Source organism: Dendronephthya gigantea, unplaced genomic scaffold (assembly GCF_004324835.1).
Source record: "Dendronephthya gigantea isolate DGI-Jeju-01 unplaced genomic scaffold, DenGig_1.0 000050F, whole genome shotgun sequence".
Classification (NCBI taxonomy): domain Eukaryota; kingdom Metazoa; phylum Cnidaria; class Anthozoa; order Malacalcyonacea; family Nephtheidae; genus Dendronephthya; species Dendronephthya gigantea.
In genome coordinates this window covers 1,263,890-1,282,686 of record NW_021163060.1, presented here as the reverse complement: position 1 = coordinate 1,282,686, position 18,797 = coordinate 1,263,890, and the positions used below count along the sequence as shown (strand labels likewise).

Genomic DNA, 18,797 nt, shown 5'->3' with positions numbered 1-18,797 from the left:
AGTTTTTGTCAACTTATGATGTCACTTTTTACGTAAGAGCAAAGTTGTAGTTTGATGACGAGTTAAACAAACGCTTCCTTTACATGATTTGGGCGTCTTCTGCGCGTCAGACCAAATAAGTCGCCTTAGGTATTTACGATATTTGAGAAAAGGCCAATAAAATATGTTATTGTTAGTGCTAGGATGAAAGAAAACTAAGACTTGGTAGAAACCTCTTGGTAGGCCACTGAGAGATTTCAACTCTTGTTTGACACATTTTGTACATTTTTGCTAAGAGGAACCACTTGAAACAGCAAATTATCATTCGTTTGAAAGAAAAGATTCCGTTTTCTTGATAAGAATAACAACCAAAGCATGATGTAGTCAATTTAAGCAATCAAACGTGAGGCAGGGTAACTTCAAACAGATGTACTTTTCGAGTCTTCGTGCTGTGTAGGAGGTGAGCAGGTCTCTACTCACGATCCCTATACTACAAATTATGTGCCGGATCATCAGTCGTCGGTGACGGTACAAAGTACGCGTCTTTTTCTTCGTAAATCTAACGGAAATGCCCTGATTGGGAAAAACAGCGGACATCATAATTAGCAGGATTACCCCTGAGGGACAAACGGCTGAGTTGAACTTTTATATGACGGGAAAAAATACGCCATTAACATTCTCTTTGAAGCAGTCAATTACAGCGCCTATAGCTAGCGCACGTATAGGGAATATCTTAGGTTGAAACTGAAGCAGCGTATATAACATATATCACATACTGGCTATAGTGGCCTTACTTGACCTTAGTGTAGTGGGAGCCCGTACCCGAGGGCCGAGTATACAGCTGTCAGCTGCCGCGCTGAAACTGTCTGTTCTATAGGAACTAGAACTTAAACAAGATCAGCATTCAAACTGCATCATATTGTTCCATACGTTTGCCTCGAGATGCTAAGATTAAAAAAGGAACATTGAGTATTTTCTGACTCGCAGAAGAACGGCTAATTTGCGCTGTTTGATGAGGTAAGAATTAGATTACCAGGAAAATACGTTCACTGTTTTGCTGTGAATTAGCGATGCCTTTCAAGTGATCTTTAGCAAGTGAAGGAAGAAGATATTGAATTCAAAAACGGTTCGAAATTACTCAATTAACAAGTCTACGAAGCTGAAAACAATCAAATTCAACATGAAACTTTGAAACACGATTTTGACGACCCCTTGTTGGGTTTCCGGTCACGCTTGACGATGTTGACACATGACGTCATCCGCTGGTATAAAATCACCGACCTTATGATCGTGTTATTTAGTATTTCAGCGTTTGTGAAGGTGGTTCGATACGGTGGCGTGATTGAAACATAAAGAAAGATCATATAGAAGCTTGTGTTTTCTCAGGAAGATTGTGAGGAAGTGTGTAGAGAGAATGAGGGATATTCGTAAGACATTATCAGCAAGCATTGAACACTTGCATGATTTGATGTTTGATCGAGACGAGACGGACAGTATTCCAACTGGAGCGAACTATACTGGAGTCATCTACAGGGAAGGATATCTCTTTAAACAGAGTCGGTCGATGAGAAAGTACTGGAAAACGAGATATTTTGTGCTACGAAACGATGGATTGTTGTATTTTCGAAGTATTTTAGATAAGGATGGAGCTCCCCTAGGGGTGATTCCTCTCACGAGACTCTCCGTTCATATCGATAATATTGACACAAAAAGCAAACCAAAGTATTGTCTGCGTATGGCTAGCAGACATTTCTATTTTAAAACATTTTGTTTGTGTTGTTTTTCCAACGACGAACGTAATAACTGGTTAACTGCGCTGCTAACGGCGATCTCAGAAGACTTAGTGTCCAGTTTCACACTCAGCAAGTACAGAGAGGAGAGAAGTCTGTCAGTTTCGAGTACGGATAGTGGTGTCTCTGAAGGTACGGCATCTCCTAGCGTGTCACCCGTGGCTACAATGAACAATGATACACCTCGTAGCATGGCTAGAACAGAGTCGTGCGACATCGCTTCTTTGTTTCATGTGACAGACGGCGAAACACAGAATAGACTCTCAAACCGTCGTCCTTCGCGCAGCCTGGGTAGCCTAGCTGAGCTCAGGCAACTAGACAGCACAGATAGTCCACGAACACTTCCGAAAAAGGTGAAGAAATCACAAGGACGATTTCGTAAACTCAAAGCCTTGTCTTCGTTTGAATTCAAAGGCTGGCGTGATAGTTATATTGATTTATCCTGTATTGGCAATTCCTAACTAACTTTTCATTATACTCGCCTTTGGATACGCTCAGTGATTGCCGTTACTATGGATGGCGTGTACGATTGTCTGTTGCCAAGGCGTTAGGAGACTATTTATTATGCTATATTGAATGAATTGTATCTTTATGATGACTAAGATTATTGTGTAAACCTTAATTTTGAGATATAGCTCTTATGCCTGGCTTTTAGGTTCAGATTGAAATATGATATTGGCATATGTACATGAGAAACCTTATATAGAACCGTACACTGGTACAAGATAAATAATATATTTCCTGTTAAATTATTAGATTTATATCATGTAAAAATACGAAGAAGGCGCGACATGCTGAAATGCATTAGTTACGTGTTCTTTATCACAACTAAGTTATTAAATAGTTAAAAAAAATCATGTATGCGTCTTTCTTTGAATCTCCGACATATCTATGGTTTCTCAAATCTCATAATTCGCTTACGCCTAACACTAGGACCTTTTAGTTTTTATCTAGTGAATAAGGAAACGGTTTATAGTTGCAAGCAAAGAGAATCACCATATGATAAGTGTATTCTTTGTGTTGTTGAAAATCCAACGACCATGGTATGTGATAATGATTTTCTATGAGCTCGGACTAATCAAGACGCATTGTCTGTTGGGCAAACAAAGGACGGAAGATTGACTTAGACATTTTTTAATCTGACGCACAAAGCTTATGAATATTAAGATGCTTCCGACGGACCAGGGTTATAAACGAGGCAGTGAAACATTGAAATATAACGGAACGCGTGTCGTCTAAAATGACTGCACCTTCAGGAAATACCATTCGTGAAAATCATGCGTAAAGTGATCCAACGAGGGCCGGGAATGTCTTACCTCAGCATCAGATTGCCAAGTCATTCGATACTTTTTGAGTTCTCAACAGCACCTGCTATTTCGTTATCCTTTTAATTTTAATATCGCCTGAAAAAAAAAGAAGATAAACTATAAGATACATCGCAGATGAATTGTCTTGATACAATAATTTCATTTTGTACGAGAACCTAGCATTTTATTTCTTTCGTAGTTTCAGGGTAAATCAGTCAAGAACGTCTACAGTACTGAGTACTAGAGAGCAATTTTTTATCTGAGCACGTATGCATGGAATTTTGCCTACAACGATACAGAGAACTTGATAGAATACATTTAAAAAAGAACGAATTCAAGGGGTAAATAATTTCGTCTCCCTTTCAGTTCCTGTTTCTAGCGGCCTTCTTCATCTTTCTCAATCAATATCTTCCCTCCCCCAGCCGGGCACAATCCCATGAACTAGGTCATTCAAGGAAAAGTTCAAAAATAAAAAAGTTGGATTGAAAATCAGGCTGGAGAATTGTCTGGGTTTTTTTCCCTAGACCGCATAAGTTTGAATATATTCTCAATCTTATAACTGGCTTTGTTTTCAAAACTGGAAAGGAAAGAGAAGCAGTATTTTGTCGCTATGTTTATGAAATGGATCTACACTATATGTCTGTTTATTGGTCATAGCGACCGTGTCCTAAGGTGACAAAGTGTTGACACATGTGTTTGAGCAATGTAATCAAAACGTGCAGTTCACAGAATACTTGCCACGTCGCAGATTTTCAAGATTTGATTTGAAACTTTGCGTTTTGCAGGTAAAGTTTACAACGTTCTTAAATTCTAGCTTTATGAATTCAACTACGACAATGCGAAACTTGTCTCAAGCACCAGGCTTACAACCGAAGCAATATCAGCGTCTTATGTCAACAAATATTCAGTGATACACAATTGTTTGAGTCACGTCTACTTGAGTATTGTTACAGGCGTCAATGATTAGATGGATACACAAAGAAGTTTTGAGAAACTGTTTTTATTCAATTATATTAGGCCACCCAGTGTCTTTCTTGAAAATATAACACCTGGTAGAGTGGCGGTAGTTTAATCACACTATACGTACATGTGGACTATATTTTAGTCATCTTAAGGACAGATAATGCCCTGTCAATCTATATATAAAGTTATAATCTACAAAATATTATCCGAAGAGTTCCACTTTCTCCCACCTTGCGCTGTCGTGTTAATTGCCAGACGCACGCAGACCCTAGTGTACAAAAGTGTCACGCACACACCCTAGTGTACAGAAGTGTCAGGCACACCTTAGTGTACAGAAGTGTGTGTACAATGCCTCGCAACCATATCTCATGTTACAGGTAAGATCCCTTTTTGTAAGGTGAATAACAGTCCCCACAGGGAGCGCGCACGAGATGTTGATTCGATGTCTATGCGTGATGAATGATTTGCGCTCCCCATGGCCCCATGTACTTATAAGGCATTTTGGAACAGAAAAACAATAAACAATTTTACAGAATTACCTGTCAACTTTGAACCTAAATCACACAGAGCGAATTAACAATTGTGCATGCGGTCTAGTAAACAGAGGATCATACGACTTGGCGTTTTCAATACGAAGAGTTAAAAAATCGAGGGTAGAAATATACGTTTAAAAATGCCAAAAGGGATCGTTAAGAAAGTGCCACTCAGACCTACGACGGAATTCAAACCAACGTTTCTAGGCTTCCGGAGTTCCGTTTCTAGGTTTACAATTTACACGTGCAAGCTTTGCTGGTTTTCTTCTTGTGATAGATGTTAACGAGTGGACAAGTTACGGATGTTCGAATAAGACTCTTATACATCAGATAATTCGTTACTATTCACTTGTTTACATCTACCAAAGGGAGAAAATCGTACGAAAAATTGCTGGCGTGAACGTGGTGTAAGCTACAGAGACTTTGCTCATGGGAAATTGAGGAACGTGGGATGTGATATGTGCATGTCGTGCCAACGATAAAAATCTCTCTCCTAGATCTTGAAATACTATTTTATAATTAGATTTTTGGCGATTAATTTAGCAGGCGAAGAATCCACCTGTTCTTTTTCAGTCTGATAAGTTAAGATCGGAAATGAGCTTTCCCGTTTGTCACCGGCAGAACCTGCAGCTGAAAATAATTATTTCAGTCGTTGCTATCAGAATAGACGAAATAAAATCACGTATCTGATTAGTTGTCATCAGATTTTAGAGAATATCTTTGATTCAACAGAGATGGGGATAGACGTTCTTGTCAGCTGCGCGAGGTATATCGTAAGAATCAAATCACAGATTCCTCGCAGTGAATGGTATAATTGAAAACCGACACGCAGGGCCACAAATACACGAGGATTGCAAGCTGGGGAACTCTTGCGTGAAGAGTGAGTAGATGGTTGAAACACCCAAATATCATCACCTTTAACCTTTTAAGCTTAGGTCAGGGTCTCAGGGAGCCTTTGTAAGAACTCCACCTAATTTTAAGTTAATCTTTTCGAGAATCATTCATTGATCTAGTTTCTTTTTTTATTCCTTGAGTGGTGTAAGAGCTAGCTATAGAAAGATGGCTTGATACTAACTGAAGAAAATCCATGACTGCATGGCTCACGCAGTCACGCGTCGTACGTAATGGCTGCCGTCATTGTCGCAATAACAAAGTCTATTTGTAGAATCTAAATGTCTGCTGAGATAGTAATGTGAGAAACATACTTCGTTGTCGACAGAAATTTGAATGAGAAAAGCAATTTAGTATTTTAAATGTATGTCATATGTCTTAGCTAGGAAGCAATAACTGTGTTTATTTTTATAATATTCTATAAGACCCAGTGGGAACTCGAGTTGTTTTTAGAAATCGCCCATCCAAGGCCTCCATTATCGATGTTTTATTTTAATATATCTTCCGTTTACGCAATGCGCTTGACGTTTGATAATAATGGGAATTTCTCAATACTGGGAATTGCTTCATTTTTAAGGAAGTATAAAATTCTTAAGATGCCGGGATAATTGCAATTATTGTCTGACTTTTGAATGCTTTTTTCCCGTGATCGATCAATTATGGTAGCCTCGAGGTTCCGTTGACGTCTTCACGAGAACGAAGACACAAGAAACTCTCCCGTTCCCGTGGGTTGGTGCTTGGTATACATGCCTCACCCACAAACCTTGCTAGGAAGATAATCCTCAACTAATATTTCGCACATTAGACAACCTTGGAAGATCTTTGCTGGAAAAATCGACCTGATACTTAACGCATTTTTGAAAAACCTCTAAACCCGACGTCGATTCGAGACCTGATTAAATTAAAGCATAACTCTCAAATACTGAAAGACACTGCGTGTGTGGAACGTGAAATCTAGCTATAAAACACTAGAATCTGTAGTATAATTTTTGTCTCCTTAAAGCTGTTATTTTTTTCTTGAATGCAATTACTAAGAATGCAATTACCAATAAGTATATATAGATAAGATTGTATACTGTATATTGCGTAATACAAAAAAGCATTTGACCCTTTGGCATCGGTCCATATGTTCTGAAAGTCGCCATGTGACTATGCTGCTAAATTCTGTTGAAAAAGTTGATGATTCATATGTCAGTATGTCATGTTACCAAAATAAGAAACGATGTAATCTTACATACAGAGAGATTGCTGAATCTGTCAAATCATTGTCAATCGTTGACGGTGTTCTGTCGTATGGGGATGTTCCCGGACGATGATGATATCCTGAGAGGAAACGAACTATAGATTTGTTTAGTCTTATACGAGTTAGGAAAACCGTCATTTAATACTTAATCTGAATTTATTTCTTACGAAATCAAGGTGAAAACTGAACGTGCTGACGTTCATAATATTTATGATCATGTGAAATTTTGACTTGTTTTACTACGAGGATTAAATTACTGCATGTAGCCAAGATTGGAAAGAAAGCTTGAATGTGAAATGAAATCTAGACAAGTATTTTCAGAACACAGACGGATACTAAAGAATAAGTACATTTCTTGCATAACGCAATAATAAAATATACATTTAATTCATGTTCATTCTCATACTGTCATACATCTCGTTCATTGACTCTGAATGCAATCGTGTTATAACAGACTGCAGTTTGTCTTTACAAAGGTGAATAGCTGAAAGCCATCAATCAACAGCTTTAAAGAGTCACGAGATTTACTAGAACTTTCTATTTTATAGATTCATATTAATATACTAATTCTAACAGAGGTTTTCTTATATTTATAATCTAACAACCACAGACAAGACATATGTATACGTTAAATGAATTGAACGGAAATTGATGAGATCCGAAGATATGATTTGGAGTGGTAGACATACCAAGGGATGCTAGGATCAGATATGACTTCACATGATGGAAACGGAAGCCCTTCCAGAGCATGTGAAGATGTGTGAAGGTAGATTAATGGAATCATCGAGAGTTGCAAAACTTTTAAGCTGATCATTCCTGCTATTGCATAAATATTTTCTGCAAGTCTAAATTTCGTAACAGGCGACATTGTGCCTAATAACATAACTTATCGCCACATGTATTTCAATAAAAATCAAGTTGTTTTCCATATGAAACTAAAGTTGTTTTTCCATATGAAACTAGAGTATTTATTTTCGATCAACACAAGAGTACTTAGCAACAATCCAAATGCCTGTTGTAACACAATCTCTCATCAAAATCTCGTCAATCGAACCTTGACACTCGCCCACACTCAACGAGAGAGAACCTAACCGCATAGTCGCGACTTACATCACAAGATCGATAATTAGGTATCGAGGCAAAGGCTCAAGGTTTGCGCAAGAATTTTACCATTTTTGACTGCTTTCCAAACTCACATTACTGATGCCCGTTTGTTTGCTAGTAATGTTCAATATTTATCTCCAATATTTACACGACCACACTAACCTAGCCTTAGCAATCTCGTATCATTTTCATCTGACGAGTGACGGTAGAAATTATCTTTCGTCGATCAATTAACTTACGCTAAGAGCAATGAATGAAATCGCCCACGATAAAATACCAAGAAACCGTCGCCCTAATCACAATGCCCATCATGCGCATTAAAGTGCAATACAGAATACCTTTTTGAAGTATTTTTCTAGAATATATGTGGATAATTTAAATGCTGTTGAACAGTAATTCCTCAGATTAGAAAAGCGGCGAAGAAAGGTACTGCCGTTGGTAAAAAATTAAATGTTTAATAGATAAGTTTTCGTCATATTTCACATTCTGATGTGTAAATTAATATTATTAAATATTTCCTTACCTAATGAGCGTTACGATATAGAATCAACCCAGCATGACGTCATGTTAAATATGGGCGTGGAGGCAGTCTGTCAACCCACTCAATTTTGAATTGAATTATTCATCATGTGGGAGGCGAGGGTTGAATGTCGTGTGTTTAATGGTCACATCTGATACTCCATTATTTCATTAACTCTAAAGTAAAGAGAAAAAATAAACGTCAATAAACGGGAATATTTTGCATTCTCTTTTTAATCAGCACGACATGAATACTGTCAGTTCATCTGCAAATATTTCCTGTTGCAAGTTGGTGATGCATTCAGACGTAACTAAATTGATTTCTAGCGAACTCCATACGACTTAATATAATAATCTGGGAAAGAATATTGCTAGGTAACAACGCCATTAGCCAGTGACTAGTTGCTAACCCTGTGAGCGCGCGATGCACCAAGATCAGCCCTACTGTCTGTTGCATTATTTCCTATGTTTCAGTAATGTCAGATGATTTTACTCATTGGTGGCAGAGTACTGTCAGTTTCTGGTGGTAAATAAGACTATGTGTTGGTGATTCATGTTAGACCATTAGCTTGCAATGAATTAGCCTTTCTCACAAGAAAGGCTAATTCTGTCTACCACTAGGATTTGAAATTCATGATCAGTTGGGTATAGGCATACCAGCCTAATTCTTTTTGGTGGGGCTGGATAGATGAATATTCAACTGACAGGGAGTGAAACTTTTTGCTCAAATCTATTTAACCTTTTTCATCAACTGAGAGTGATTTTCATAGGGGATATATATAGTGTAGTATTTTTCAGATGCAACCACACAATTCAGCTCTCAACTGCAAAGTGGAGTAACCTTTAATTAAACTATTAAACACAGAAGTTATACTAATAAATCTCTTCTTACACACATATTTAAAATTATGATTAAGGATATTTACAGACAGAACTACAATTTAGACAGTCATGCACAGTATTCTGTTCATAACTACAATCTAACACTAAGTACTACATCATATTAAGCTCTAAACCTATCATGCACAATAACCTGTTCATATGGTCCAGATGCAAAACCGTAAACCTTATAATCACTATCTTCCATATACAAACTACTGGGGTCTCTATATTGCAGCAATCCCCATTTTTTTGACAACAAAGACAGCACTGACTGGTCATGACGATGTCCGATAAATCCGTCATGATTTTTTCTATTGTAAATATTTGGATCATCCGTCACCACACGTGCGTCAGACGCATACGCAAGCCACTCCATAACAAACTGCAAGGTCTGGCAATCTTTGCGAATAACGACAAACGAAGCTAAGCTCTGATAGGCAACCTCAATGAAGTCTGGATAGTTCATTTGCATAACGAGAAATGTATCACCTTTGGTGTAATACTTCTCTAAAAGTTGTAGGGTAAACACAACTATCCCTTGAGATGATGCACTTGCAAGTTTTAGCAAAGGTCCTGCATCTTTTTGTAAATAACTACCAGCATCTTCATACATAAGAACATCGCCATAAGACATGTCCTCAAGCAAAGTTTTTAGTATCAAATGAGGCTTCCAAAGCCAATACCCTGCACCCTTCCGTCGAAATATGATATTCCGGTGTGCCTGCCTGAATGCAGGTTTCACTGAGCACATATCATGAGCTTTTGCAACATCGAAGCCGCCAACACCAAGCGCATGTTTCAAAGCACGTTTCTTTGAAATATCACAACAACTTTCAGCAAATGTTATAAAGTGTTTCTTAAATGGAAGACTCTTAGCAGAAACGTTAAATATTTGTAAATATTTCATAGTTTGCCGACTATTCGCTTGTTCCCATGGATAATTCCATCTGAAATTAGTTTTGCGATAACTCTCAAGATCCACAGTTTGCTTAAATTTCCATCTAGTGTTCGAAGTATCAAAAGGCAGTTTAATTTTCTCGCCATTCAACATGGAAACTGCAATATCAACTAATTCCTGGCATTGATTCATAGGTTCCTCTTGTTTGGGAGGCAGAGATCTGTATTTCTGCATTCCACATCGTCTCTCAATGAAAAATTCTCGTACAAATGCTAGTCTTCGACCCCATATGTATAAAGCAAATATAATAACTAGTTCAACTAAAAATATAAATATTATTTTACGTTTCCTCAGCATCTTCAAATATCTCCATCAAGTTGAAAATTTGATTTCCTAGTCTCAGACTTCCGTCCGCGCGCAAACACTTCGTAATGGCGGCAAATTTTGAACAATTCATTCGCAAAAATGTACAAAGATTTTTACACTATCCATAAAAAAACGCTCGTAAACTTCGCCACGGATGCCCTTCCACATGCAGTAACGGACATAGACCTACAAGAATGCCATTTACACTAAAATTTTGGATCAAACTAATACAATTTTCACTTCGAAATGAGACTAATCCCATTATCTCAAAGCTTAAAACTTCCATATAATGCAAAACTGATATACAATAAATCTTACCGTTTCTACATCACTTTGTCTCTTTGTGGACTTTAGCTTCGCCTTTCACAGTCCATAGATGAAAATATTTCATTTTATTCAGGTTAATTCAAGGAAACTTTGCAGATTTAGTAAAGTTTGCAATTCATGATTTTATCTTCGAGCGCAAAAATTCTTAACCAATCAAAATGGAGGAAACCATTTTCAGGGGGGGGATTGAGAGATTTCACTTTGAATTGAATTTTATTTTTATTTACAAATGATGCGATGTATTATAGTTCCATCAAATTGTTCCATCATAGACAAATCCAGAAGATAAATCCAAAGACAGTTGATTAAACTAGATAGTTCTCCGCAAGATTTCAATGGATTACCAGCCTATTAGCATCATTAGTGCACTGATCAGCATAAGCCCTGGTGACGTAAAGGCACTACCACCATTAATACTAACTTATTCTCTATCAATTGGTTTCAAATGTTTTGCGACGTTTTGTAAAATGTCCTTAGTTTTCTTCCTCCAGTTTTTAACGGCTTTAGAGCGAGCACACCAGGTCTCGCCATGATGAGGTTCAGCAGCCTCACAGCGCTTCAAAACCTGTTCTTGTTGGCTCTAAAGAAAGAACAAACGCAATACAAAATGCACTGATGAAGATACTAAAGCAAATAAAACAATCGCCCTGACATTCCAACCCTCACGAATTGTCGAGGAGTCCCCGAAAATTGTCGTTACTTCCATATCTCTCGCTTTTAATAAAATTCACCCAATTCTCCTGGAAGGCAGGAAGCATTGATTTGTCATGCAACCTATAGTTTACGGTGTCATGTTTTGGTATATTTCGCCTAAGCTCCGGGTATTAATTCATGAACCACAGCACCTGAGGAATGCGGATGATTTTAGTCAAGCTCTCATCGTTGTTGGCAGACTCTGACTTATAATAAATCTAGCATCATCGTCTGAAACCGGACATTTGCTTAATCTTCTAGCTCAATTTCCCTTTTTTTTTTCCTTCCGAGATGGTTGGATTAACTGCAATCTTCTCACCTCTGTGCCGTGTTGCAATTCAAACTTATAAAAGTAAGCCCAAGTGTCTCCAAGATCTGGATCTAGTTTGATCGCTCTGTTGAACCATTCTCTGGCCTTTGTCACCTTCCTCTCACTCCAGAACAACTTTGCAACAGCCAGAAGGACGTGAGGATCGTGTTCACAACGTTTCAAAGCATCGACGCTTTTCGTTTTTCGCTGAGGTCTTGCTTCCATGAAAATCGCTTCGGCCCAAAGAATTCCTGAAGTTGTACATTCCTGGATCGCTGAAGAAAGATTAAGAGTTGAACGAGTGTTGACAGATGACTAATCATGCAAGAGATGGTCGGTTTAAGAGCTCAGACACCTTGTATCAAGTAAAACTTCACTAACCTTTAGCCATTAATTTCTTCGCGAATTCCTTATTATCTCCTCGTATTTCAATTCTGGCAGCTTCCAACCACAATTCAGGACATTTTGGGTTTCTTTGTCTCGCCTGCTCCAACACAGACCTCGCTTTTGTCGATAAACCTAAATCATTTTATACAACAAAACCTCATTAAAGTACACTTTGATTTACGCCAAAACAACGAAGTCATTTTACCTGCTTTTTCTTCAACTCGTGAGCGCAAAATCCACAAAGGAACGGACGTCGGGCATTTCTTCACCTAAATCATAAACATGTAATTGCTTTAGTCGTACAACCCAGTTCTGCAATAGTCACGTTTTGAATGTTCACGGAGCCTAACTTTAGGTTTATTTTAGACGAATCTTAGACCGTGCTTGAACTCGTCCAGTTTCCTCCGGTAAACACACAGCTAACACCAGTCAAATTTTCATCCAATTTTACCGAGGAAACACTTGAGCCAGACAAATCCAAGCACGGTCCTAAATCACTCCAGTTCCGTGTGAACGTTGCCTTGGAAACAAACAGAAGCTAGTGAAAGGACTTCGAGATTCATACGAAAAACAAAACGATGGTCAGTTATCCGCCATACCCCTTGTTTATACGTCTCTCTGGCATCCTCCTCGTTATTTTCTTGTTCGTAAATTTGTCCTTTCATCATCCATAACTACAGATGAAGATTACGATAAAAAATTCATTAAGGACAGAAACACACTGGTGAATCACGCTAGGGGCTGTCTACACGATCCCGCTTAGCCGAGATTAAACGAATTGTGAAATGACTTTGGGGTATTAAAATGAGTAAATAACATGATCTGACAGTGGTGTGACCATCCTGACAATGCGCTTGTTTGATTTCATGAAGACTTATTTCAATGCCTCAAATGATCTCAAACTTGGTAACATCAGACTTCTCGCGTTTTATGTGATTATGAGAATGGTATATTCAGTGTGTACCTTAGGAAAGTCTGGATATTTCTGGACACCTTCAGTCAATAATGTGATGGCCTACAAAGTACAAAAATATAAAGATAAACATTAAATCGTGAGAGATTACTGATCAACAGACATCCAATAATTAAAGAAGTTTTCATAAGTTAGCAATCTACTTATCTCACCTCTTTAATGTTTCCTAGAACCCACTCTAGTTTCGCAGACTTCATCATCACGCGAGCAGTGCAAGCGTTCATTCTTGCTCTCTGAAGCAATTTCCTAGAAATGAAAGGCAGTGAAGTATTCAACAAACATGCAAGCACAAGAGTAATCAATCCTCTAATCTTGAAAAGCACATCACATACAAACCTTGCCCTCTGATCTTCATTATTCTCGCTCTCCAGTTTCACAGCCGCCAACCAAATCTCTTCGCTGTTTGGGTTTGCTTGGAAAGCCAAAGCAAGGATGGATCTGGCTGCAGGAACATCTCCCTATAATAAACCACGATCTTTGGAATTCATCGTATGGTTCAAATCTCATTCCAAATGAATAAACCAGAGGATAACCAGGGAACAGCGTTGTAGCGTCTTCAAACAGCTTCGCATCAAATGTGGTATAACAACTGTCTAAAATAGACAAAAGCACTTCTCGACATCTCGACCTAAGCGGCTTTGCCTGGAGAATTCGTATGATGAATGTCAAAATGTCGAGAAGTGTTTTTGTCTACCAAAGGCAGTTGTTATATACCACAATTTGACGCAAATATGAATGAGCGACAGTCAAACATATACACACAATACAGCAGCAATCACTCACCGCCATCCATTTTGATTTGGCTCCCATCAACCAAAGTTGTTCAGCCTTTGGACAATATTTCACAGCATTCTGTAAGAGTGCTTCAAGAGACTCTCTGCGATACAAAGAAAGACATTTGCTTTCTAACGAGAGACATATATCAACAACAGTTTCTTACTGCATCATCAATGTGGGACTAACAGGGAAAACTAGGGATATTTGGCAACAAAGATATATCCACCAACCTTGTTCCATGATTCTTCTCAAAGAAAGCAGCTCGTAACCAGGCTCCCTTCTTGCTTGGAAACACGGTCAGGGTATGGGCATAGATAGCCCTAGCACATTCGTAAGCGTTGTTTGCCACACACTGCGAATGAACGAGAAAGGAAATAAGGAAGTAATTAAACGACTAAAATAACACGTGAAATATCACATGACAGTCACATGATCACTCACACTCTCAGCATCATCCAACCACGTGTGTTTTCTATCCTCTTCTTCAATACCAACTCCAATGACAGCGCGACTGTGAGAAGAAAAGACAAGTTTTAACATCGTTGTGTATCAAACGACAGACCATGGGCTGCATGGGTCTAAGGTGATGCTACAATATTCATACATGATAGCTTGACATGTTTCGACGCTTCCAGATTTCTCGCTTTCCTCTGCATCTTTGATCCATTGATCTCTGTTGATTTCCACTCCATTTGCTACCAACGAGGTTACAGCTGAGAAAGAACAAACGTAGAATAAATTGTATGCTTAGAATTCATCATTCATCCTGACCCTACATGTTTCTGTATCAGCGAGATTCAGATTTGAATCGCTATCTTTCAGGGAACATGAACCAATCAGGTGCGATAACTCCATTTGATTAACCAATCACGAGCGCAATTGATCAGCGAGAGATGGAACAGGAACCAATCAGATGCGATATATCTATTAGATTAACCAATCACGAGCGCAATTGATCAGCGAGAGATGGAACAGGAACCAATCAGATGCGATATATCTATTAGATTAACCAATCACGAGCGCAATTGATCAGCGAGAGATGGAACAGGAACCAATAAGATGCGATAACTCCATCTTTACCTCTGTCAATGATTTTCGTGACCATGTTGGTGTTGCCGTTGGCTTCCTCCAGTTTAGCAGCTGTGATCCAAATCTGTCTGTCAGTTGGGATATTTTCACGAGCTTTGTTTAACACTTTTCTCGCGTTTTCATACACCTCTAGTCTGGCCAAAGCCAGCCACAGCTAGAAAAAAAAGCAGAGAAAACGGTTAAAAAAACGGAATTGAAACATCACAGTTTAGTTTAGTTTAGTTTAGTGAACTGATGGGGCTGATAGAGCTACATACATGGGGCTGATAGAGCTACATATCACGGATAAGCCAAACTAGAGTAAAAGTATTATATAAGCATAAAATACCTCAACACTTTGAGGACAACACTCAACAGCTCTACTAAGTAAGATGCAGGCATCATCAGGATCTTCCAACTCAACGGACAACTTCCAGAGTCGAACTGAGTTGGGAATCTGCTCCAAGGCTAAAATAAAAATCATGGTTTAATCTCCTGTGGATGTTGTTTTCAGCAGTCTGTCAAACACGACACAATCAAGCCCAACCTTTTCTATAAACGCGTTTCTTCGCCTTTATCTCCGTCTCTAGTTCAGCTGCTTTTATCCAAAGACGAACAGAGTGCGGAAGATTTCGAACTGCCTGGGCTACTGTTGCTTTGCTGTTCTCAGACGGCTGAAACACAGAAGAAAAAGTTGGACAAGAATCCAGGATCTTAAGGATAAGTTTCAATCTTTTTGTCGGATCAATCCGGAACGATGAGGATATTAGAGTTTGGATAACATCATCATCAACCCAAATTAAGCAAAAACCCAGCAAACGCAAGACTTAAAACAAGTAATTCTGTATTTCTCACTCATTATTACCATTTGATCGGAAAAGATTGAACATTATAACTCGCTCTGAATGTACCGTATATCAACTACTATCAGTTGTATTTGTTCAAACGATGTTCTTTGAATGAATACCTGTAGTCTCACAGCCTCTAACCAAACATCTTCATCTTTACTACACACTTCAGTTCCTTTCATAATGATATTCCTCGCAGACTGCATTCGACCAGTCACCTCTTCCAAGCGAGCTGCCGCTATCCAACCTGGATATACACCATCAAAATATCATTAAGAATAGTTTAACTAAAGGACAATTAAAGGACAATTAAAAGGACAACTAAAAGGACAACTAAAAGGACAACTAAAAGGACAACTAAAAGGACAACTAAAAGGACAACTAAAAGGACAACTAAAAGAACAACTAAAAGGACAACTAAAAGGACAACTAAAAGGACAACTAAAAGGACAACTAAAAGGACAACTAAAAGACAACTAAAAGGACAACTAAAATGACAACTAAAGGACAACATACCTGGACCATGGTGAGGGTTGGTTGTTGTCACTGACTTTAGCAAGAGACGAGCTTTCTTGATGTCACTAAAATGAAAACAATTTACATGCAAGTAATTACCAGTCCTTTATCAAACCTGCTTGAACAAACACTGACAAGTTTCTTAAAACCTGCAGAGATGACCGCTGCCTTTAAAGTATTTAACTCACCCAATATCTCCTCCCGAAGCTGGAGTCAAACTCTGAAGGTCGGTTAAATAACCTTTTGGGTCAACAACAGTTTGCCCAGTCACCGAATCTGATGCCTGTTGACAAAAAGTGTAAAAAGCTGCAACAACAAAGATTTGAATAGCCACAAGGCATAGGGGAGTCATTGTGAAATTTCTTTATTATAGGATGTTACCTGATCAAGTTTGACGCCAACCAAGGATTTACGAGCCTCGCCAATCTTGGTGAGATCCAGGTCACCAGATGGCGTAGAGAAACCTGGTGTGACCGCACCAGGATATGGTGTTTGGAAGCCAGCGAGGAGCTGAGGGATAGAAAAATTAGACAGAAAAATTAGTAGCAAAACACAAGGCATTTACTACCTAATATTCTGTCACTATGTAACATGTTAAGAGAATAATGTATGGAGACCATATTTGAGTTTACCTGCTGTCTGTGATCTAGTGCAGCATGAGTCTCACCACTTCTGATTGTACTCTTTATAAGACTATCTGGAACTGGTGTAAATCTGCAGGTAAAAAGATAATCCCAATTGAAATTTATCATGAAAAAACTGGAGGAATATGTGTTATATATGACTAAAGACAGTGATGACTATAGTTTTGACAGTTTTTTAGTACCGTATGTAAGTTGCTGACTTGAGGTTTATGGATTGTTAGTACTTTGTTTTTGGGACAATTTCAATGATTTTACTTTTAAAAAAGGTTAGGCTTGTAGTAGATGACTGCAGCAGCAGAAACTCAGTTGTTTGCTTTGTGGAACAGCTGTGAGAGTAGGTAAAGAAAATATGATAAAGCAATGATATTTACTTCTCAGTTCTTGGATTTCTCTGTTTCTTATTTCTTGCATCGCCCACTTCAGGAATGTTGTCCCAGTCGTCTTTTGTAACATCCGTAAGCTTTCTCTATGAAAAATATGATCATGATACAAAATTATCATTATGCAAAATATGAACAAATTAGAAATTTAGATCAAGTAGACTAAGGTTGTTTCACAAGGCAAATACGTATAATAACCTTTAAATCAGAGAACTGTTGCTGAATCTTTGGTCTTTCTTGACGATATTTCTCAACAACTTCCTTGAATTTTTTCTCTCTATAAAAGATATTAAAACATTGTGAACTTTTACTGTTGAAGAAACTTTTATTGTCAAAGCAATGCACTGTAGTTCCTAGTCATGTCGGGAAAATTGAAAGGTTTTTCGGATGGCCAGAGCAATGAAATTGTTAAGACATTGTAGTTACACATAAGTGGCTAAGAGTACCTCCTTTCTTTTCGTCTGTCATCCATCCTCTTATCAATAGCTTCATATATTGCATCTGCTTCAATATCATCTTTCTCATATGGACCACTTGTAAATAAACTACCACCATAACCAGCAAACTATAACATACATTTTAACCATAACATGGTTGCCTTACTACCCTGGTTGGTAGCTATGACCTTGAGGCTAGCAATAACCTGTTCTACATCTCCCTACTTATTTCAATCAAATATTTTTCATACCTCATCATAATTTGTATCATTAAGATCTTCCTCATCATCATCGTCCTTCTTCTTCTGAACATTCATGTGACGTTCATCACTATTTCAAAAAAAGAACCAGATATTATTCCCTCAACCAAGATATTGGGGAAGCGGTTTTGATGTTTTCTCTATTTCTTTATTCCTGCGGCACACAGGTGATTTTGGAGAAACCACAAATTGCAGGAATATAATTCGCACACTTTCCAGCCTGCCAATACACTCTGCTACTTGCAACACAATTTTAGTCCAAATTAACCCTCCAATAACGTGCTACATAATTTCTACATATTTCCAATTACCAGCCGTGGAAAAGCTCTAGGGTACAGAGCAGTTTAAGATGTTCTTACCTCACGTCTGTAGCTTCACGAGCTGGACCAATATCTGAACGTGTCGTAAAGCCTGTTGCCCTATAAATTGAAAAGACATCTTCATGTGACAAAGGATATTATATACTGTACATCACTGCATCATCATCATCTTTAACATTCAAAAAACATAAACACATTTTTAACTCTACATACCCCCTGCCAAGACCAGGAACATATCCTAACGGGGCATCCACACCAATAAATGATTTCTTCTTGTTAAGAAAAGCCATATTTATTCTAAGGTTTATGAAAGCCTAAAATGCTTCCTTTTCAAACTTTTCCAAGATGGCGCCTGTGACTTGGTAACCTGGCCAGCCATGGT

General features: G+C 38.2%; 2 protein-coding genes across 2 annotated transcripts; one reads left to right on the top strand and one right to left on the bottom strand.

The window, feature by feature from the left end:
* The first annotated feature begins 1,262 nt into the window (after positions 1-1,262).
* Positions 1,263-2,607, top strand: LOC114528623 (pleckstrin homology domain-containing family A member 1-like). Its single transcript, XM_028550291.1, has one exon. The coding sequence runs from the start codon at positions 1,394-1,396 to the stop codon at positions 2,228-2,230; it is 837 nt and encodes a 278-aa protein (XP_028406092.1). The 5' UTR covers positions 1,263-1,393; the 3' UTR covers positions 2,231-2,607.
* A 481-nt stretch (positions 2,608-3,088) lies between these two features.
* On the bottom strand, positions 3,089-18,780 carry LOC114528605 (pre-mRNA-processing factor 6-like). The gene is made up of 28 exons (XM_028550270.1): positions 18,629-18,780; positions 18,455-18,514; positions 18,087-18,165; positions 17,845-17,963; positions 17,597-17,675; positions 17,390-17,484; positions 17,007-17,088; positions 16,756-16,884; positions 16,563-16,657; positions 16,375-16,439; positions 15,978-16,105; positions 15,558-15,684; positions 15,360-15,478; positions 15,023-15,185; positions 14,547-14,655; positions 14,384-14,453; positions 14,173-14,294; positions 13,949-14,042; positions 13,502-13,623; positions 13,318-13,411; positions 13,157-13,207; positions 12,792-12,866; positions 12,398-12,461; positions 12,187-12,324; positions 11,815-12,080; positions 10,794-11,382; positions 8,334-8,506; positions 3,089-3,172 (listed from the first exon to the last, which is right to left on the bottom strand). The coding sequence occupies exons 1-26, from the start codon at positions 18,703-18,705 to the stop codon at positions 11,224-11,226; spliced, it is 2,781 nt and encodes a 926-aa protein (XP_028406071.1). The 5' UTR covers positions 18,706-18,780; the 3' UTR covers positions 3,089-3,172; positions 8,334-8,506; positions 10,794-11,223.
* Between the last annotated feature and the right edge of the window lie 17 nt (positions 18,781-18,797).